General features: G+C 39.8%; 2 protein-coding genes across 10 annotated transcripts in view; one reads left to right on the plus strand and one right to left on the minus strand.

Annotated features, from left to right (window-relative positions):
- The window catches only part of LOC109037236 (RNA-binding Fox protein 1), a 108,813-nt gene extending 90,054 nt beyond the window's left edge, over nt 1–18,759 (minus strand). For 7 of the 8 annotated variants that reach the window (XM_019051804.2, XM_072303080.1, XM_072303082.1 and 4 more), the window contains exons 1-2: nt 18,624–18,759; nt 14,381–14,442 (exon numbers count right to left, since the gene is read on the minus strand). In XM_019051804.2, the coding sequence (XP_018907349.1) occupies nt 14,381–14,419 (39 nt within the window). In that variant the 5' untranslated portion in view covers nt 14,420–14,442; nt 18,624–18,759. Of the gene's footprint in view, nt 1–13,126; nt 13,538–14,380; nt 14,443–18,623 lie in introns of those variants that run through there. The other variant, XM_019051807.2, reaches the window with a different exon arrangement.
- Nucleotides 18,267–21,855, plus strand: LOC109037237 (uncharacterized). 2 transcript variants are annotated; one of them, XM_019051810.2, is made up of 3 exons: nt 18,267–18,400; nt 20,889–21,026; nt 21,692–21,855. In XM_019051810.2, exons 1-3 carry the CDS (start codon nt 18,395–18,397, stop codon nt 21,764–21,766), a joined length of 219 nt encoding a protein of 72 aa, XP_018907355.1. In that variant the 5' UTR covers nt 18,267–18,394; the 3' UTR covers nt 21,767–21,855. The 2 variants fall into 2 exon arrangements, with proteins under 2 accessions (XP_018907355.1, XP_018907354.2); XM_019051809.2 differs by lacking the exon at nt 18,267–18,400 and adding an exon at nt 18,873–19,241.
- Nucleotides 21,856–21,860: the final 5 nt, after the last annotated feature.

Raw genomic sequence — 21,860 nt, forward strand, 5'->3', positions numbered from 1 at the left:
TTCACTTTTATAGACGAGTTAGTTCGCAATTTCATCTGAGGTTTCTGAAAATTTCGAGGAAAAATATCCATAATTTTCCTCAAAAATAAATACATTTTATCAAAGAAAATTGGGCAACTCTCGAATGTTCATACGGCGTTCTTCCTTAGCAAGGCAGCATATTCCCCTGCCAAAAAGTCCAAGTGGAGGAAGAAAAAATTAGTCTGTTTGTCAAGGGGTTACAGTTTACGTTCAATATTGAGCCTTGGAAATAGGAAGTAATAAAACTTTTAAACCTCTATTTTCTCAATTTCAACTTTATGTGGGTTGGTTCCTTTCTGTTAAACTCGGTGCAAATGTGAACTAAAAACGTCGATATCTCAGTCAAGAGAAATACGTTTCTCTACAAACGTACCCTAATAGGAGCAACCCTACTCGTTTTTTCTACCGATCTCAAACGTAACACCACGACGCCTTGCGTAAAGTTCATCGAAATAGGAAGTCCGCCACAGGCGTCGGCTACGAACATCAAAGCGCGACGAAAACTCGCGAGTTCCAGGCTCCGAATCCGCGTCCTATCCGCGGCGACGACGCAACAATGTCCACCTGAGCAGAAATTCCTCGAGGATTGCGCCACCGCAGTCCGGAGCACCGGGAGCCAGCGGGGCCCACCGCACTGGTCGCAGTCGGCCTGTCTTGTCTTGTCCGATGATAATAATAACGCGGGAGGCGCGACCGGCCGGGGCGATGCGAACCCAGTGCCCAGCGGCCCACAGCCAGAACCTATTTCTAGACGACCTTTAGATGCAACCCAAAGCCCCGACGTTGCCGTTTTCCCCACGCGGATCGCCCGAATGCAGCGGCGTTGCCGGTGACCTTCGACGTCTCCTTCGGGAACACGGCCGGAATGAGCCTGCACGGAGAAAAAAAACTTCGTGCGTGGGACCTGAAGTTTAGGTCATGTGGATCTCTGAAGTTTTCGGATGGAGCATCTGAACACTTTAGGTCCAGCTGCTGAGGTTTGGATCACACATCTGGAACTTCCGTTCTTACATCTGAAGTACTTCGGGTTTCACATCCGAAAAACTTCGATTCTCACATCCGAAAAACTTCGGTTCTCACATCTGAAGTACTTCAGATGTAAGAACAGAAGTTTCAGATGTGTGATCCGAACCTCGACAGCTAGACCTAAAATGTTCAGATGCTCAATCCGAAAACTTCAGAGATCCATATGACCTAAACTTCGGGTCCCACGAAATTCCCTGACAATTGAAGATGTGACGGATGCACTGTTAAAAATCAATGCTTTATTCTGAGTGAATAGCCGGCGCGGGAAAAAAATCCAGCGGAATTTCGCGCCGTCCTCTTGGATCACACATCTGAAACTTCAGTTCTTACATCTGAAGTACTTCGGTTCTCACATCCGAAAAACTTCGGTTCTCACATCCGAAAAACTTCGGTTCTCACATCTGAAGTACCCCCGATGTAAGAGCTGGAATTTCAGATGTGTGATCGTCCGAACCTCGACAGCTAGACCTAAAGTGTTCAGATTCTCAATCCGAAAACTTCAGAGATCCATATGATCTAAACTTCGGGTCCCACGCACGAGGTTTTTTCCTCCGTGCAGAAAGCAAATGAAGGTAATTCAACAAACTTTCCCTGATATTTCCCAGGTTTCCCTGACTGTGGCAACCCTTAAACACGGCAGAAATCCTCTTGATCTTCCTCACCTCGAATTAACGAAAAACAGACGATTTTTACGCTACGGAGAGCACTGACCTTCCCATACGTTCAAGCACGCGACCCGCCGACCGGGTCGCGTGGTCGAGAGGGTTCCTACGCCCTCGAGTGCCGTGACGTCATTAACGGACGGCCCCTCAGAAGCACCGAGTATAGGTAACCTGTTGAAAGTCTCAAGTTTCACGGCAGAAACAAGGACCGTGCGGGGGGGGGGGGGGGGGACGAAGAGGAGGCGGATAATCAACTAGTTACCATTCACCTACATACCTTGACCCGCTAAAACCGGACCGAGCCTTCGTCGGCGCATGCGCGATTATCACCCATTCCCCGCCCGACCGCGTAACGTGCGGACACAAAAAAATTACAACCAGCACGGCACAACGGCGGCATCCACGGTTATAGTAAGGAGTTTCATAACCGCAAGGAGCCGAAAACGGGACAGGGAGTCGGCGCGGTTGCCGCGTCGTGTAGGAATTCGCTTCGATCAGTGGCGTGGCGTGAGCTGCGATATATCGATTGTTATTCCGTTTAAACCTGTAGAAAAGGTCCGATAAACAGGGTGTTCGCAACGAACGCCTTAAAATCGATTCTTTACCATAGCTTCGAATGGGGAAATATCGATATAAATCGAAGTACGCCACGCCACTGGCTTCGATTCCCGCCAAGGTGTCAACTAAAACAGGATGACCAATAAAAGTCAGTACTTTTACAGTACTTCTTCAGTACATTCCCAAGAAATTTAATACCTCCTCAATAGGAATATTCAGTGCTTTTTCAGTACCTTCATTCGACGAAATTTGAAAAATTTGAATTTCTCGCTCAAAGTGCGACAAAAATGACAAAAATTCCGGACCTTCTTGCCGAATTTCCGCACTTTTTCAGTACTTCCGGATTTTCATGTCATTTTCCCTGGCACTTCCAGGTTTTCCGCACTTTTTCAGTACTTCCGGATTTTCATGTCATTTTCCCTGGCACTTCCAGGTTTTCCCTAACTTTTTAAAATTCCCTGACATTTCTCGGTGTTCACTGACTGTGGCAACCCGGAATAGCAACAGGTGTCCAAAATTTAGCTGATTTCTGAATGGGATCAGAGGACAACTCATTGTCCGACACAGGGTGTCTACTAAAACCGGCTGACCGTAATTCAGTACTTTTTCAGTACACTCCCAAGAAATTCAGTACCCCCTCAACAGAAAAATCAGTACCTTCATTTGACGAAATTCGACAAATATTTCATAAATTTGAATTTCTCGCTAAAATTGCGACAAAAATGACAACAATTCCGGACCCTCTTGCGGAATTTCCGCACTTTGTCAGTACTTTCGGACCGTCCTTAAACAATCCGTACTATTTCCGGACTTTCCAGAGACTCCGGACTTGTAGACACCCTGCTGTCCAAACTTTAGCTGATTTTTTAATGCGATCAGAGGACAACTCATTGTCAGCGCAATTTTTAGTGCTTTGATTCCGAGGGAAACATAATAATGGGGTTGATTTCGAATCCGAGGCACCCCTCGAACCGCGAGAAACCTCGACAGAAATCCGGACAGTCCGACAACGGGGAGACAACAGCGAGTACTCATTCTCTTGACCTTCCCTCTGCGCGACCTTTCCGACGTTGCTGCGTAATTCTTCGCCGGCAAAAAAGAGGAACGGGCCCGACGGTGAAAAAAACGAACTTGATCCGGCGGCGACGGGTCGGCCCGGGCCGATTAATAAAGCCGAAGCGACTTCCTTTCCCGTTGGATCCGCGAGTAGACAGGGGGACGTACTCGGATACTCGCGGGTTGCGAAATCCGCCCGGGCGTTGGGCAACCTACATTTCGGCCACCAGATGTGATCACAAAACGTATCTCTGACTCTGACCCCCAACTGCTCTCCGGCAAATAATCCAAGCGGTCAAAATGTAACGTCTCGAAGGGATCCCCGTAAAATTCTGAAACGCTACAATTCCTGAATGGACCGCTAAACAAGGTACGAAGTTAAGCATTCTGATACATGTCCCTGAACCGAAATTTTACGATTTGCGTGACGAAAATAACTGAAATTAACTCCTAACCAATATATTTTATGTTTCTTGACGCGTGGATGCAAACCTCCCGCTCATGAAAGCTGTACCATGACACTCTCTACAATAGGAAAATCTGGCAACCTCAATCTTGACGCTTATAGCAAGTTGTTCATAGTTTGAATAAGGCAGAGTGGAAAATGAACAGTGCTGGATTGAGAAGCCTGCTGAAACTGTTGTAGTACGGAATTGGACTCACGCAGAGTATTGAGTTTCTTGTGAACGGTTCCCGTAACCAATGTAAAATAAAAACGTTAATATCTTCGACAGGAAATTATTTCGGTAATTTGCGATGCAATACTCGTGTTCTACGTGAAATTCTGGTTAAGAAACATTTATCAGAATCCTTAAATTCGTACCCTGTCTAGTGGTCCATGGGACGTATTAATGCTAAAAAGAACTATAAGGAACTATAAAGACGCGTGGGAAAGATGGGATGTGCTCGTGCAAGCTGCTTATGAAACAATGTAAAATTGGGGGGTGAGTACTTTCGGCAAAATGGAAAAGTGGGATTTTACGTTAAAGGAGTGCTACTTAAATAGGTGAACTTTGCACCTCGATATCGCTAGAATCACCTTTAAACACAAGTTTAAAATTTTAACAGTGGATATTATCATGGATGATTGCTCAGATTCATACATATTATTCTTTTTTGTTTCGAAGGCTCTTATATCATTTGTCACAATTCTTTCAAGTCATTCGCAAACACCAGTAATCTGAGACGGGCGAAAAGCAAACATTTGCCTTCATTGCTGCGTGATACCACAAACCTACTGCAGAGTTCGAATAGTTGCGCGCTTGACTGGTAGGTGTAATGCGTGAAGTTTTCTTACGGCCTTGCAGGCGCTAATGTGAGTCACGCCGACGACCGTGCATTTCGGCGCAGTGCGTGAAGTATTCTTACGGTCTTGAAGGCGCTAATACGCACCGACCACACTGCGTTCGGCGCGATTCTCCAAACTGGCGGAGTAAAGTAGTGCGTAACTTGCTCTTTTGCTTGTTTAGACCGATGCACTTCGTAAGACCAAACGTCCAACGTGAAGTGCGTCCGGATATCACAGGGCAAATAATTAAAATAAAAAAAAAAAAAAAAAACTAGTTACTAAGATGGAATTTTCGCAAACACTGAATGGATTTCTGTCATTTAAAATATGCTACAAAAAATTCAACTAATTTTCTTCTCCTTATTTACATTATAAACAAGAAAAGAAACACTATTTTGTCCAGCGGTTTCATAAAAATATGAGAAATTATAAGTGAACACATAAAAAATCACGCGTTATTCCCTCGAATATTGCGGCAAACACGCAATGGACCACTAGACAAGGTACGGATTTAAGCGATCTGATACATGTTTCTTAACCAGAATTTCACGTGGAAAACGATTCACACAACGAAAATTACGGAAACCAACTCCTAACGAAGATATTAACGTTTTTATTTCACATTGGTTACGAGGAATTTGAACTGCCCGCTCACAAGAAACTCAAAACTCTACGTGAGTCAAATCGCCCACTACAACGGTTTCAGCAAGCTTCTCAATCGAGCAATGTTCATTTCCCATCATGTGTTGTTCAAACTATTAGCAATTTGCTATAACTGAGCCAAAGCGTCAAGATTAAGGTTGCCAGATTTTTATATCGCAGAGACTGTCATGATAACGTTTAGCGCGCGATGTGAATCACGTAGAGCATTGTGTTTTCATGAGCGGGTGGTTTGAATTCACGCATCAAGAATCATTAAATATCTTCGTAAGGAGTTAATTTCGGTAATTTTCGTTGTGTGCATCGTGTTTTACGTAAAATTTTGGTTAAGAAACATGTATCAGAATGCTGAAATTCGTACCTTATCTAGTGGTCCATTGTTCAGGCAATTAGGGCAAACATAAAAAAAACGCACTCTCATTCCAGTGGAAAGAAATTTTGATCATCGAATGAAATTGTCATTTGGTTGCGACGATCAGAAACGGTTAGAGCGATCTAAACAGTTACGCGCCAATTCGCGCGTCAAGTTTGAACGTAGAAAAAGAAGTTCGAGGTTTTAAACCTCCGTATGACTCTACGTTAAGGACAAAGATTAACAACTGTTCGTGTTAGAAATATGTAGTCTCGACTTCGAACTTTCAGCAGAAGAAAGTTTACGACTAGTTGACCAAAACTACTCTAAATTCGCTTTTTTCCCTACAAAAGTCGGCTTGGTGTTTCCAGAGTTGCCGCAATTTCTTCATCTTCAAATTCTCTGATTTTTCTTGGACTCCAAAATTTTTACTTGTGTTAAATGCGCTGACTTTCGCTTAACCTTTGACGCCTTGTTCGGAGGTCAAATTATGAAAAAAGCCATTAGGTGGCTGGTTAAAAGATAACAGGCTTTAAAAATGACCAGAAAGGGTAACCAGTTGGAAGATCATATTGATATTTTTTGTGACAAGTAGATGTATAGAAATTTAGACTTTTCCTGATTTTCCCGGTTTTCCAGACCACCGGCAATCCTGTGTCTCTGGTGAACTCGTTCAAATAAATCACGACAGGGAAACTTTCAATGAAAAACTGAAATGTTTAACTTGCCTTGCTTAATCGCTTACTCAACGCAAAAAGTATTTCCCCCGCTGCGATAAGAAAACGCAAAGGAAAGCTGTTTTCTCGTGCTTGCGAGCCCGATTCTTTCCTCAGTGCGAGATCAGAAGTTCTAAGCTGGCTTTCAGGCTAAGCTCCCGGGCTGAAACGGTACGCGAGTCGACTCGACTTGTGAGTAGAGCTTACGGAGCTTTCGGCATTAAAGCCGTGGGAAGTTGAAGAATAACCGTGCACCTGACACGAAATCGATCTTCAACTACTAACAACTGCAATTTCCAAGGAACTACCTGGGGGCTCGCTAAACGCTGCGCTTACGTAATTTCCGTCCTCCTAATTTCTGAGCAAATACGTCCGAAGTTTCATCTCTGGGTAAACCCTGGAAATAAATCCTGACAATATACGTGGGCTTCAATTTTTAGGCAGGAGAGTGAAATGTACCCTTCGGGCTTAAAATCTCTCATGACTCAGGTTCTTGAAATATTGACTCGCTTCAATTTTTACGTGGGAGAGTTCAGGGTGTTTAGTTTTTTTCCATTTTGGGGAATCCTGATGAAATCCTGATTTTACCTAATTTTTGAATACTAAATTCTGGTTTTATAATTTTTCCAAATTCTGATCAAATCCAGATTTTCTTGCGGAGAAAAATTAAAAGTTCACAAAAGTAGCTCGATAAAAAAATTCGATCGGACAACCGACTTTTCTCAAATCCTGATTTTACGACCGATTTTACCTCGAATCCTGATGAAATCGGGATTAAATCCTGATTGACCTCAAATCCTGATCGGAAAAATCTTGATGCTGGACACCTTGGTAATGTAAGTACTACTTGGGCTTCAAATCTCTCACGACCCAATTTCTTGAAAACACTCGTTTCCTTCCTACCTAATCAGAGTTTCTATTAATTTTCCCTTTGACAATTTCACTCGCTTCAATTATTAGGTAGGAAAATGTGATGAACTTTTTAGGCTTAAAATCTCTCACGACTCATTTTCTTGGAAATTTCACTAGTTTCCTGCTGCCTTATCAGAGTTACTATAAACTTCCCCTTTAATAATTCCCCGAATTTTTCTGCTTCTCCCCGAGTAGCGAACACAATGTACCTGAAATACTAGGGTAGAAACTCAAATGGTTGCAAATTTCAGCTGTAGCAGGCCCAAGATGAACAGAAATCCATTAAGTTTTTAAACCAAGAAATAGATGTTTAAAGTTTTATTCTTCCGCAAGACTTAATGTCAAAGAGTAAGCTAACCAGTTGTTTTTCCGTTCAATTTTTTTTTCTCATTTTTAAATTTTGGGCAGAAAACGATGAACGAGCAGTTGAAATCAAAACCTCGCCTGCCCTTTGATTTCCCCTCCAAAATGCAATGGAGAATTTGCACACAAAAATTTTATTGCTTCATCCAAAAGTGCCTAATGAGCTAAGTTCGCAGTATTTTTCATAATTTTTTTCTGACATGGGAAATTGGAAACAAATTGATTCAAAAGTGAGAAAATATGCCGCCTTATGACGTCATCTGGCGGCATTTCCCATTTAAACACATGTATTTTAGCAGAATTGGTTATTTTTTCATATCTCCTCTAATAATTGCTCAATTTATGAATCAAGGGTATCTTCGTGTTCAATCCACTCGGTAGATCCCACTTAAACACAAAATTCATCAAATTTCAGATCCTTGCAAGTGCTCCATTTGGTGAGTTTCTATTAAACCAGGTCCAACTCGACGGATATATTTGCCAGAGCGGGCCTTATCGCTGTATAATTTAGATTTAATTTCCGATAAATCAACAAATCCGAACTTGCTGGTCATTTAAACTACTTCTAACGGCCTGACTTCATGTTTGCCATGGAGATAAGACCGAATGAAGACAGACGTGAACGGGTCGGTGCTTCGTTAGTGGCTGAATCATCAATTTTTTCTTCTCTCATTTCAGCTGTCGATGCTGACTGGATCCGGGAGAAGGTCAGCGATGTTACGATCGGAATCCGAGCCAAGCCAAGTCAAAACGCCTTAAGAACGATTTGACGTTGCCAAATTTCCTCTGATTAAAGATTAAGTTTTTGAAGAAATCGGAGAATATTTGGATCGCTTGACAGGGTGTCTACTAAAACAGGCTGGTTAAAAATAAGTACTTTAACAGTACTTTTCCAGTACATTCTCGAGAAATTCAGTACCTCCTCTAACAGGAAAATTCCGTACTTTTTCTGTGCCTCCATTTGAAGCAATTAGAAAAATTTCAAAAATTTGAAATTGCGACAAAAGTAACAAAAAATTAAAAAAATTCCGGACCTTTTGGCGGAATTACCGCACTTTTTCAATACTTCCGGACCGCCCTTTCAAAATCAGTGTTATTTCCGGACTTTCCGGAAATCCCGGACTTGAAGACACCCTGCTTTAGTAAAAAGGAACCAGCAAGATTACAGCGTTGAAAAAATTGTGAATCTTCAAAATTATCTAAAAAAATCTCTCTAAATAGCGAATAGTTTTTGCTCCCCACCGAAAAATTGGTAATTTTAGAGGAAAATAACTGTGCAAATTTTATTACTGTACACATATTGAGAGACGAAGTTGCGCAATTTGAAAACACTGTAATCGCGCTGGTTCCTTTTTGCTATATGCGATCCACTTATCTTTGAAATGTTTAGATAATGTAGATTTAACTACGAGCATAATCCTCAGAAAATTCGGAGGTAGAATGTTCACAAATTATCCAAAAAATTCGTATTCTACGAAAGGAAATTTGGCAACGTCTAATGGCGCATGCGACGTTCTTCCATGGCATCGGAGTACGAGAGAAAGGCTGGGGTTCGATGCTCGCCGGTCGCATTGATTCGACTCAATTATCGGACGGGCTGAAGGGACGGGGATGAAGAATGGAGGGATGCGGGCTGTGTCATTCGTTCTGGCCAACGGCGACGCAAGGGATCTTTCATTAGATCCCTTTCCATCGATCCCACATCGGAAAAGGTTTCAGGCCCGCTCCTACCACCTCTGAACACATTTAACTTCCTGATAAAGGGATACTTAAAGTAAATTGGACTGGACTCTGCAATTGGAAACTAAAATTTCTGATTCACCTACAAAAGCAAATATAGTCACCTTCCGGCCTAAGTATCACAAGCGACATGCGTCGTTTAAAAATATATTCCGCCATTTTATTTTTTTACAGAGAAATTGTTGGTTGGCTTTGTTTGAAAATTCACTGAATTTTAAGGTAAAAGTGCGTTCGAGGTTTGGCACGGATCTGAATTATTTGAAAAGTGCCCACCGACTTCAAGGTTTAAAATCCATCAGATTTCACTAGGCAAGGATCGAAAAGCTCAATATTTTTAGCTAGGGAGTTTTAGATATCACTAGTCAAGGATCGAAAAGCTCAATATATTTAGCTAGGGAGTTACTTTCGAGAACTGAATATGGTTCCAAGAATTCTTGATTTCTTGCATTCCCTGATATTTCTTAAATGTTACACAAATGAAGCTTGTGAATTCCTCTAAACTCTTTTATGAAAAACAAAATTTATCTCGTAAGTGAAAAAAAAAAAAAAAAAAAAAAAAAAAAAAAAAAAAAATCGACCTCCCCATTTTATGACTGCTTTTTTGATGTCAAGTGAATAAAGACCACCGATTTAAAAAATGACTATTTCGAGGCGGAAAAAGAAACAAGTTCTCGATTTTAAGGGTCAATTCCCTCATTTTTCCGATTAAGTACCCGATGAATGCCGGTAGGTACGTATTTCCCGGTTTTCCCAAGTCTTAGGCACCAAGGAACTGAATAAAAGCATTTAATTTTTACTGAAAATTTTACGGTAGATTTTCGTGGAAGATAGTTATCGGAAACGTCATTTTTCTTTAAATTATTTTAGTAAGAGTATTATAATCCCAATAAATTATGCCATGACAAAGCTTTCTAAAAAAACGTTTCGACATAGGGTCTCATCAGCGACTGTTCTAGTTAGTTGGCAGTACTGTTTATCCATTCTCCATTTAAATCCATCACAAATGATCGATTTAGGTGAGGCAGCTTACCTCCGCGCGCTGTGCATTCATTGTTAAAAATACATTTCAATGGATGAAACTCGTGTTGCCAGTTTTCAACGATTATTGCCTGTTGTACCTGTTGCCAACTTTACTATGGTAAATAGCTGAGGGGAGTGAATTTTCGGGATAGTGAAACAGGCACAGTTGGCTTCAAATCTAACTCTCAGTGATATCATGTGTTCCTCACGGTGCTAAGTAAAATGGAATGACACCATATTTTCCATCATTAAATTATTTGCAATCAACATTGTACATTTTAGGACGTCAGAAATGGAGATGTTGCATGTGGGAAGAATTTGCGATTTGACAGTTGATTCTAGTGTAAAAAATTGCGAGAAACACGATGGTGCCACTGATTTTCTCTGAAATCAAGTCCCAAGCTCAAAAAACGCTCTCAAGTTGGGGCCAAAATGGAGGGACTGGCCCACGCTAGCCTGAGAGTCCACCTCTACATCAAGACAAACTGTCCATGCAAAGGATAGGGAGCAAATATATTGACAGGGCTGCCACTTTATTTGGGGACTCTAAAACTGAAAACACGGCAACCCTGCTAATGTATTTGCTCCCTATCTTTGCATGAAGAGTTCGTTTTGATGTAGAGGCCGGTGGACTCTCAGGATAGCGTGGGATATCCCCTCCATTTTGGCCTCAACTTGAGAGCTTTCTTGAGCTTGGGAGTTGATTTCAGAGAAAACCAGTGGCACCATGGTGTTTAAGAATTTGCCGAATCAGATTCTGATCTCTTTGGATTTCCCTGCCACAAAATCATGGCCAACATAAAATCTGCCGAACAATTTATTTTCAGGGTTCAATAGGGCAAAAGCTTTTGATGCACCTACTTGTGCAGAAATAAATCAAAATGTTCCCGCAGCCTGCGGGTTATTCCTTAGAAATTGCAGTCATAGTTGAAGAATGATTTTGTGCTTGGTTATAAATTAACTTCGTACAGTTTTCATGCAAAAAACTATGTAAGCTGTGCTTGCACGTTGAGCCACTCGGCTAAGGCCAGAGCTTAGCCTGAAAGCTAGCTAAAGAACTCTGGATCTTGCACTAAAAAATCTCACATTTAGTATCAAAAGAAAACAACTCTTTTTGGCACTTTCCAGGTACATCAAAGAAAATACTTATTATTCAAATAAGCTTTTAATTAAAGCTTGCACTTTATTTGTCAAAGACAGCTGAGAGTTTCTTCACCATAACTGCCTTAGATTATTGCAACTCAAAAATAAATCCATCATATCAAGGAAACTTTCATTGTCCCTTTCAAAATAATTTAAACTATTTTGCGTGATTAATCGCTTTCTTGACGCTACAGGTTAACTTTCTCAACCTAACTCGAAACTGGATGTTGGAGTTTTTGGCCAACGTGCGTAAAAAATACGCATGTTGGCTAAAAACTCCAACATCCTGTCTTACGACCCGTGCGTTTACCGCAATCAATTTGTGTAACTCAAAACTGCCAAAGAAATTTGCTGTCTCCTGATAGTACATCTGATTAATCCTTAACGACTAGAGATGTCAACAGGCAAGTAGGCGGTTATTTCCATTCCGTTTGCAAGTGACTGTGATGCAGTCATCCAATAACACTAGTGGATAGACTAGGCTTGTGATCGAGCCACGGTCAATTCTCGATCGCTATTGGAGGGTTGCAACGCCATCACTTGCAAGCAGAAAGTAGATGGATGCCAACTCAGCTGACGACTTCTCTAATTTGTTCCTAATTACTCCTCTAAATTGTCGCTTTGCGACTGTTTCTCCAATTGAAGCTGTTAATTCAGGTTCTAAGAAAATAACTTTATTTTTCTAGATCCTAAAAGCTGAAAAACTGTCTGAATCAACTGCGGTTAAAAAAGTGCCAAGACTAATAATGTTTGCAATCAAGAGAGGTGATAGATATGGTGGGAAAGGGGAGGTCCTCCAAAGCCTAACACGATCACCTAACCTCACTCATTGATACCTAAGTAAACATGCAATTTCAGAGGTGATTGGATACAAAACTAGATGGAATGCCTTGGAGTATATTCTTTGAAAAGAGAATAAGATTCTAGGGATGGTTTCTAGCAATTTATGGGCTGAAGAGACGCAGTAACATATGACAAGGTCATCAGAAAATTGAGGTTAAGTTGCGTTGGAAATTTACCGAACCCTCAGGTGGAGGATTAGTCTTGAGATTTAAGCTGTACATTTGAAATAATAGGTGGAACAATTTTGGTTCTGTAATGCATTCTGCTGTGCTGACAAAGGAGCCTACTATATATTCTACTTCCGTAATCGGACGTAAACGTACAGTGTAACCCTACGCTCGAAAAGCTAGAGATGAAATGTCCATGAATATGGATAACAACTGGTTAGAAAGAAACATTAAGACCAGTGTGCCAAAGATCTAGATTAATAACAACTGAACAAAAGCTAAGATTTAGCACGGATTTCAGTTGAGAAACAAAAGCTGGAGGGACCCTCCGTTACATTAGTAAACAGAGGGCACCCAAAATTGAGCAATATGATAGGACTGTGTGGCCAGACAGAATCCAACAAGTTTGTCCTACATGTTGCGAAACTCGGAAGCGAATCTGTACGAAATCGAGGAGATTCAGCATAAAATTGCGCAACGGAACGAGGGCCTCTCTCCGGCCGAGACGCGCTTCAGAATTCGCGGAACACGCCTTGCGTGCGATTCGATTCACGAGAGAAAAACAAAATGGATGGAGTTGGAGTGTCAAAACATCTTACCGGGTAGTACATCCCTTGCGGGGGAAGGAAGAAAGCCCCTGAGCCCCACAGCTTGACTATTTTCTTAAACAACTAGCAACAAGGAAGTCATACGACTCCGAAAAACAAGGGTACTAAAAAAAATCACAGCACTGCACGGGGAGGATCACATGTGGAAACTATTACTACGAATCTCGGCGTGGAAAATCACTATCTTGCGGGTTCGGACACAACTTTGGCATAGACGACCGTCCGCGAATTTGACTCCGGCTCGACTACTACGGATTAATTGGATATTACGGGAGTCATGAGGCGATGTGTGGCAATTGTGCGTTGATTCTCTTGGCGTTCATTCTTCGTCACTCGCCACAAACTTGGACTCACAGGCTCAAGCCAGACGCGAAGCGAACTCAGATCAATGCTGAGAGGCCTAGCTGGTGCCCGCTCCCGCTGCCCCCACCCCTTTTCTCTCCTTCCCTCTTCCCTCCGCGTTCCCTTCGCGCCTGACTCACTCTCTCTCGCGGCCCCCTCCCCCCGTTCCCCCTCCATTGAATCAGCGCGGTGTTGCCACATTCACACATCGAAAAACCACATCCACTGTTTCTTTTTGTAAAAAAAATTGCGATGAGCTTTCGTACTTTGCCCCCTCCTCACCCCCGTAGCATGAGCATAAAAGGTGGGAAAAAGGGATGAAAAAACCTCGGTGAAGTCTACATGGACCCCTCAAAAAAATATGGGGAGCTTTAAGAAAAAAATGTGTGAATTTTTGAAACGTTTTATCATACACTGTTTTGGCTCAAACTTACTAATCCTCGATTTTCATTTTTTTTAAGAAGGCCCCCGGACCCCCTTTGTGGGGTGTCTTTTCGTTTCCCGACCCCTTGCCTTTCTGGCCTCCCCACAAAAAAGCCCAGAAATTTTTGGACAGGAGAGGGACTGAAGTATATATGATGGTGCTGAGGGGACGGTTAGAGAGCATTAAGTAAATTGTGAAAAAGTAAATTCACAAAGCACATGAGTCTAAAACTTCCTAATGTTTTGAAGTGTGCTACCATAGACGCGTGTATGTGTGTGAACCTAATACAGTGTGCGCGTCTGGATGATTACGACGGTAAACTGCGCATAAAGCTATAAAAGAAAATAGAATTAAAAAAAAAAAAAAAAAAAAAATTGAGAGAAAAACTGCGATGAGATAGATTGAGCAAAAAAAGAGAACGCTGGACCTTGTAAAAGCTTAATATGGGCGCGATGCAATAAAATAGATAAGTGACGTACCGCAAAAAAATGCGCTGGTATTTTCAGGTTGGCCAGCATAACTCTGTGCAACCGCAAATACTCTGCAAAAATAAAACGTCCATCAGACAAAGTAAATACATTTTAAAAACTCGAACTTATACCTACTTTGCATACACAAAGCATTTGTCACACAAAAGTAATAGCGATGAATAAAATTCAAATGGATGCGTGGGCGAGGGCAAGGACTGGAAGTTATAAATATTAAGTTGGGAAGGGGGTGTAGAAAATTCATTCCAACCCTCCCTACGCAAAAGTCTAATGATCCAACCGACTGCAATCAACAATACAGATTTCAAGAAAGCGGGAGAACTTTTCAGATTAGCCTTTCAATGAGCAAAGGAGATGATAAAATTCCTTTATTCAAAAATTCACCGAAATAAGTACTAATGAAAAATAAGTGTGCTCGTCATGTCAATCTTCCGTCGTCAGTTCTCCAACTGCACCGGCCGCCATGCGCAAAATTCGCCGGAAATCGGAGTACTGGTCAAACGTGGCGCCTTTAAGAAATCAGACGCAACCCGCCGCTCATTTACTATGCGCACAAATGCAAAAAATCATTTTGATCCGTAAATTTTTTTTTTGTTTGGCTCCTATAATACTTGTCAAATGTGATTACTTGGACTTATTCGACTACACTGTACAGGTACCATATCACGTACCAAGTAATCATGTAATCACATGCACCATACTACGGTGCAGTAGCTTCGCCAGAAGCTCATTTGTACAAATTTAAATCTATATTAATAAAAGTACTGAAGTATGCTTGCCAGCGAGGTGATCAATGGGGGTCGCCTCAGTGTTACGAATACGCTACCTAATCGAAAAAAAACAAGAGGGTCTGGCTATGGATTATTCTTCTACAAATCATGATTAGGTCCCGAAGAGTCCTACTTACTGATTTTGAGACTTCAAATGAAACTTAAGTGCAAGAAAAAACTTTCATTACCTACTTGGATATTTCTTACAGAGCCCTCAAGCAAAACCGAATACCACGTACCTACTTACAATCGCCGTTGATACCCACCATGATATAAAGACGAGAAAAAGGCAGAATCAAAGGAACAAATGTCAAGATGGAAGACTTAAAACTTCAGCCAAGATCTTTTCCCATGTCTTTTACCGGCGTCGTTTGTTACGCGAGATTATGATGATGGACTTGACATGACGATGATGAAAAAAATATTGATGAAGAGGCCGAAGCTGTCAACGGAGAAGCATCTTACTTACATCCTCATCTAGCGACACGTTTAAATACTGTGAGCAGACGAGAGAACGAGGGATATTCTGGGCCTGCCATTCTTCATATACATACTTTAAAAAGATGAGTAGATAAAGTATTAATTTAAGCAATAAAAGGAAAAGTTTGTGACGAACGTGAGGCTGAGATCATTTCCTACCCAAATGGTCGCATCAATTTCATTCCATTCGTGATTGAGAGATCGCTTCATTTCTTCCTTTCCACGTCTGCGATTGAACATTTTAGAGTAATTCATAATCGATCGTTCATGACATAAATAGGGAATGAGAAAAGGAAATCCCGCGCACCAAATACGGCAACCAATTGAATTGAAGTTCACTGTGAATAATCGAAAATAGATCGTAACGGCGCGGCAGATAGGTGAGTACAGCGAACCCTCATAACCCTACTGGGACCGGAGTCAACAAACCGGAAATGAAGAACGCGGACCGGAAATCGATGAATAAATGAGGGGCATCGAGTGGCTTTGATTTCAGCAGGTAGCAGTTGCGCGATATTACACGACGATGCAAATTAAATGATAACTCACGCACAGAGGCAACAATTATTTCGTGATTGATTCTGTCTGTAAATATAAGTCTATAACCTGATGATTTCCTCCCTTAAATTAATTCAAAGTCATCTCTAACGGACCGATTGGGGAAATAAGAGTGCATTAATCAAGAACCAGACATCATTTCCGGTTTATAGAACAAAAATTGTACTTTCGACATTCTAGTTTTAACCCTCAACCAATCATTTTATGTACTCGAATTTTCTAAAAGTCACTATACTATAAACATCGATTTGTGAGGCAATTAACAATTATTGAGATATCTATATAAATACCACGAGTATTAGTGCCTTAAAAAAACTTAAAAATTCTTGTCCATTTATCAATGCACTGAGGCTGTCCCTCAAGGTTGATCGGCTGTCCTTCCTCTGCAATTATTTTTAATTTTTTAACAGCACTGAAAACGATTTTTGAAATACAAAACCACACGCTCAAGCCATATCAGCTCATAATGAAAACATAGGTATGGTTAAATATACCAATTGCTGGCAGACCCTTTGTTACTCACATCCTGAGTGTTACTCCGAGACAAAAAAAAATTTTGAGACTGCATGAGTCTCCCTCAGATGTATGTGAGCAAAGTAGGGTCCAAGCCATCGAGGGACTCTAGTGATGCCTGTTACCTTTGTCTAATTTTTACCAAAACACAATATTGGCACTTCGGCATTAAGATGTAGGATTTTTCGTTAAGCTCACTGGCTCATCAGCATAGCGAAGAAGTAGAGGTTTAGTTCAAGTCAACTCTCACGATTTTACGCGTTTCATTTTTTCATTGCACATTTATGTAAATGACAAAAAATAAAAGTTCATTTTTACATTTTGTCACTACTCGTCACTTGGTACAATGGTACTTAATAAAAAAAATTTATAATACAAAAAATGCTTAAAATTTGTTTTTCTGTTTGGTGAATTGATAAAAGCTTTTGAGGGCAAAACCTTGGCTAATTTAAATATGTATTTGAAAAGCCATGGGAGGAATCTTCAGCTTATGATCGCCTTCTGGTTTATCTCCATGGCTAATCAGATCATACCACTTGCAGGTTAATCATTTATTAATGTACTTATGCCTTCATCATCAGACAAGATAAGACTCGGGTGAAATGCAACTAGTTGATTTCATTGCTCTTGCATCACAACTCACAAAAGTTCTCTACGTCCTGCCTTCATCAGGCCAGATAGCTTCTACATGCTGAAGACAACATGAATAGTGTAGCCTATCAATTATTAATTGTATAGATTCATCTCACCCTATTCTTGCATTGCAATGGCAACGGATTACCCCTCGGCAGAATAGAAATTATTAAAAGAAATTTAGCTTAAGTACTTGCATTTTCTTTACAAGATAGAGCCTTTTACAGTAAATTCTGTACAGTTTCCTCCTAACTTATTAGCATAGTAAAATTACTCTTGTTTGTGTTTAATCATACTTTATTTTGTCTTTCATCTACACTCACTATTCAACTTGTTTTTCTTAAATTCTTCGTTATGAGCCTTATAATTCATCTTGTTTTCTGACAGGCTATGCCAATCAGTGTCAAGTTTTCTCATGGTTTTTTCTTCTATATTATTACTTAAAATGTAACATATGCCACTCAAGTTTTTCTTTTAGCATATAAAGCAGTTTCAGTTTACACCAATGTGAATTTAAATTTTTGAAATGAATAAAAATCTATCTATCTATCTATAGCTACCTTTTCCCCAACTTTGGTCGAGGATTTTTTAAGAAGTCAGGTTGGTATTTAGAGCTAGAGGAAAACATTGTATTGTAGATCTTCCTGAATGTTTGAAAGGGCAACATAACATTCCTCCTCTCATTACAAGCTTATAGGGAACTACATACAGGGATAATAAAAGGACGAGGAAGAAAAAAATTGTAAGGAAAAGAGGAGACAATTTTTACCATGAAATTTGCTATTTAGGGAACCCCTGCCAGCTAGAGGGACCCTCTTTCGTTTACCCAAATTTTGCCCCCCCCCCCCTTTCAGCACTTATGCTGCAGTTATCTTGGCAGATTGCCAAACGTAAATTATGAAAATTTGCTGTGCAGCTTCACTAATCCAAGCCCTCTGCAATGATGAGACACCGCAGCCACCCAAAATTAACTTTTGTTGGGGTGTGTCAGCATGAGGGTCCTAAACAGTTCACAACCCCTAGGGATTGAAATTCCTCGACCTGATACATAATGTATGTAAGTACCTCTGTTCAGACTTTTAGTTGCCTGCGACATTGTGAAGCAACATGCCATCTAAATTCTAAGCGATAAAAAATTCTCAATCAAAAATTTTTGCAAACAGCAACTCCAGGGGAGGGAGCATCCTAACCTTAAAACAAAACAATACGGAGTCAGGTCGCATGAAAATGGCAACAACAGGATAATATAGATACATGATTATATTTTTGAACATACTTACAGTCAATTAAATTAAAAAAAAGGACGACACTAGATTTAAAATTGATAAGAGATCAAATAATCATCACTGTTCACTACCCTACCACAACAAAATATTGTACACTGGGTGAGAGGAGGGGGAGGGGATACTAGTTGCTGTTGTACACTGTTGGCGAGCGCCATCTGTTGTGATGGACCTGAACTAATTTCAAAAATCAATACACACGTTTTTGACCGCTTTTGCCGCATAAGAGCACCTGCGACACACAGTACATCTGTTTAGCCGGTGATTTATTACTTTCATCCACACAAAAAGTTATTAAAATTCGTTCTTTTCAACTAGAATCGTTCTACTACAACTAAGTGGGGCGATGAAAAGTGCAGTTTGTTAAAATTTTCTGTAGGATAAAATAGTAAAATGTTAACGATGTTGAAAAAATTTAAGCAAGAAAGGTGACGTGTTTGCTCGAAAGGTTGCAGATTCTAAAATTACGAAGGCATGACTGCCGCTCTAAAAAAACTGCCCATATATCCAAGGCTCATCTACTTGATTATGTTGTATACTTTCACTGAAGGGGCTAATGAATACAAAACGAGTTTTACGTTCCGCGAGTATCCTTTCAAGGAAACAAGTAAAAATGTACGTAGTTAATAAGTCTTTTTTTGGCTCATTTTCTGTAAACTTCTTTGGAAATGAGTACATAATTTATCAACCTAAAGTTACTGTAAATGTTTTGATAGTTAGAGAGTAACTGGACTGAGTTAATTAGAAACGAGCCAAGTAGCATCGAATTTGAACAAAGAAAAAGAGGTCTAAAAGTTTTATGCGTCCATTAGACTCAATACTAAGGACAAAGCTTGACAACTATTTCACGAACAAAAATATTTTTTTCCGACTTTAATTTTTTAATTACTCTGAGCTTATCTTTCTTCAATGCGACTCAGTGCATTTCTGTTAAACTTTACTTTATTTTTACACTTGGTGCATGAGCCATATACATGGCCATAATGCAGGTTACGCTAGATAGTTACATGATACACAGAGAAAAAAAGTGACAGTTGTTTTTTGACAAGAAAGACAGCTTCAGAAGACTGGAGGTGGATAAATTCTTCCTCAGAGCCAACTTGATCCAATTACTCTCATCGTAATTATCCTTAAAAATGTTAATTTTTCACACTTTCAAATTTTAAAATGGAATGAGCCACGTTTGAACCGGTTTTCTTAATTTAAGAGTTCTGTCTTTTCTTACGTACACCAACTTAAGACTAGACTAATACTAAGACTTTCGATGGTTTTCACGTACAAGCGATCACCATTTGGGTTCTCTGAATATTCTATGCATAAGAGAAACATTACTATATCAATAGCTAATTTCAAAAAAATGAGTACCTTAATTGCAATATTTAAAAATCCCCGATTGTGTTTTATATATTTCGAGAGCAACAAATCAAAATTTTGACTTAAAATTTGAGTGAAAACTTTAGAATAAGTGCAGAAAATTTACAGAAAATTTCAACAGGAACTGCTAGTTACTTACAGAGAGAGAGAGACTTAGAGACTTACAACATCGCAATCTGAGATACTTTTTTTCCGACTTTAGCCATCTATAAAATGATGGTGAAACTATTAAAAAATCTATTTTGCATGTTGCATGTTACAAAATTTCCACTTTTACATGATTCTTTGAAGAAAAAGTTACAGGACAATTTTGTAAAAAATCTCAGGTAATATTTCACACATTTTGAATTTTTCCAATATTAATGATCAGTCAACTGATCACTGATCACCATGTTGTCATAGCAATAACAGTTTGGAAAAACCTTTTTGAAACTCTGAAAAAACTATTAGAATAAACTAGGACAAAAGCCCCACTTGGATATTTTGCTAGGTAAAATCTGCATGAACCATTCCCTGATAAAAGTACTGATTGTTTACGGTCCTTTTCTTGTGAATTTTCCAACACCTTTTTCTAATATTTACAAAAGTTGACAGTTTTACAATCAGGTACAAAAGTTGAGCAGATCTTTGAAGATTTTTTAGACATTTTATCAAACAAAATTTTGATATCTTCAAAGTTTACTTCAAAAATACCCATGAAGAGTTTCTTAAATTTTAGCAGTTTTTTTTCGGAGTTGTCTCTGTAAATTTGTAAGTTTTTTTCAGAAGTTCAAAAATGTGCTGTGAAAGGATTGGTATCCTTCGAAATTGAAAAAGTGATACACATGTATGAATACACACACTTCTTTAACATTAACATACAGTTAACCTGATTTTATGAAATTCCAGGAGATCATATTCCACGAGTTTGAGCACGCTTGCGAGCAAAATCCAAGTTGCGCCCAATTAGTTGGTGTCAAACATGTTTCTTGCGCTCGAGAGTGCGTATCACCGACATGCTACAAGGAAATCTACCGTCCAGATGAGGTACAAACACTAGAGACGATTACATTCATTATCAAAACGAAAAAATGAAGACTCTGCATTGAAAATTAATGAAATTGACTCTCCATATTATGAAGGAACAAACGAATTTTAAAGTAACAATGAGGAGATTACTCAATTCAAGAAAATTGTAACTAGCCTAAGTCTAAACCAGTCTTTAGCCTGAGGGAACCAAGTGACATTTTAAAATTGGATTTTCAAAAATTAAAATGTTGGAAACGGTTTTAAGCTTGTCCGGAAAGATATTTCTTACGGTCAAATATCTGATACCTGCCAAAAGTAATCAGTATGCAAAGAGTGGACTCGAAGTTTTGTCACATTTTGCCTTACAGGAGGATGAAACTTTGAACCCATTTTTCCCTATTCCAAGTCTATGTTGCTCTGGTCCTTTCAGGTGGACACTGCCTAAAACCGCGCATACCAGAAACCTACGTTTACATTTGGATCTCCATTAAGTGTTAATTGATTAATTTATTTTTCTTAATTTGTCGAATCAAAAGGGTGAAATCACTAATTTGCTATTAAACTTCCTAAGATCTTTCTTCTTCTTTCAACTTTCAAATAAGAGGGAAGAAAAGAAAAAACCAAATTTAATTTGTGATTGATAGTGCAGATGAAAATAAATTAAAAATTTGAATTTGTTACAGTTGGAGGAAGGAGAGATTGACGTCAGACTGAATTCATTTAAAGGTTGCTTCATTCAGCAACTCAGTCGCAGATAAGATGGAAGCGACCGAACCTAACCAGTCTTCAACTCAATTTAAAGTACAGCTTCCCAGTGGTAACAACAAAGACTAACTTTTAGCAGCATATCAC

Source organism: Bemisia tabaci, chromosome 8, assembly GCF_918797505.1.
Source record: "Bemisia tabaci chromosome 8, PGI_BMITA_v3".
Lineage (NCBI taxonomy): Eukaryota > Metazoa > Arthropoda > Insecta > Hemiptera > Aleyrodidae > Bemisia > Bemisia tabaci.

Coding starts and splice junctions, on each gene's coding strand:
- LOC109037237 (XM_019051809.2), top strand. CDS start 19,101: ATGACTGCCGCTCTAAAAAAACTGCCCATATATCCAAGGCTCATCTAC. Junction 19,242..20,888: donor TCAAGGAAACAAGTAAAAAT/GTACGTAGTTAA, acceptor ATGAAATTCCAG/GAGATCATATTCCACGAGTT. Junction 21,027..21,691: donor AAATCTACCGTCCAGATGAG/GTACAAACACTA, acceptor AATTTGTTACAG/TTGGAGGAAGGAGAGATTGA.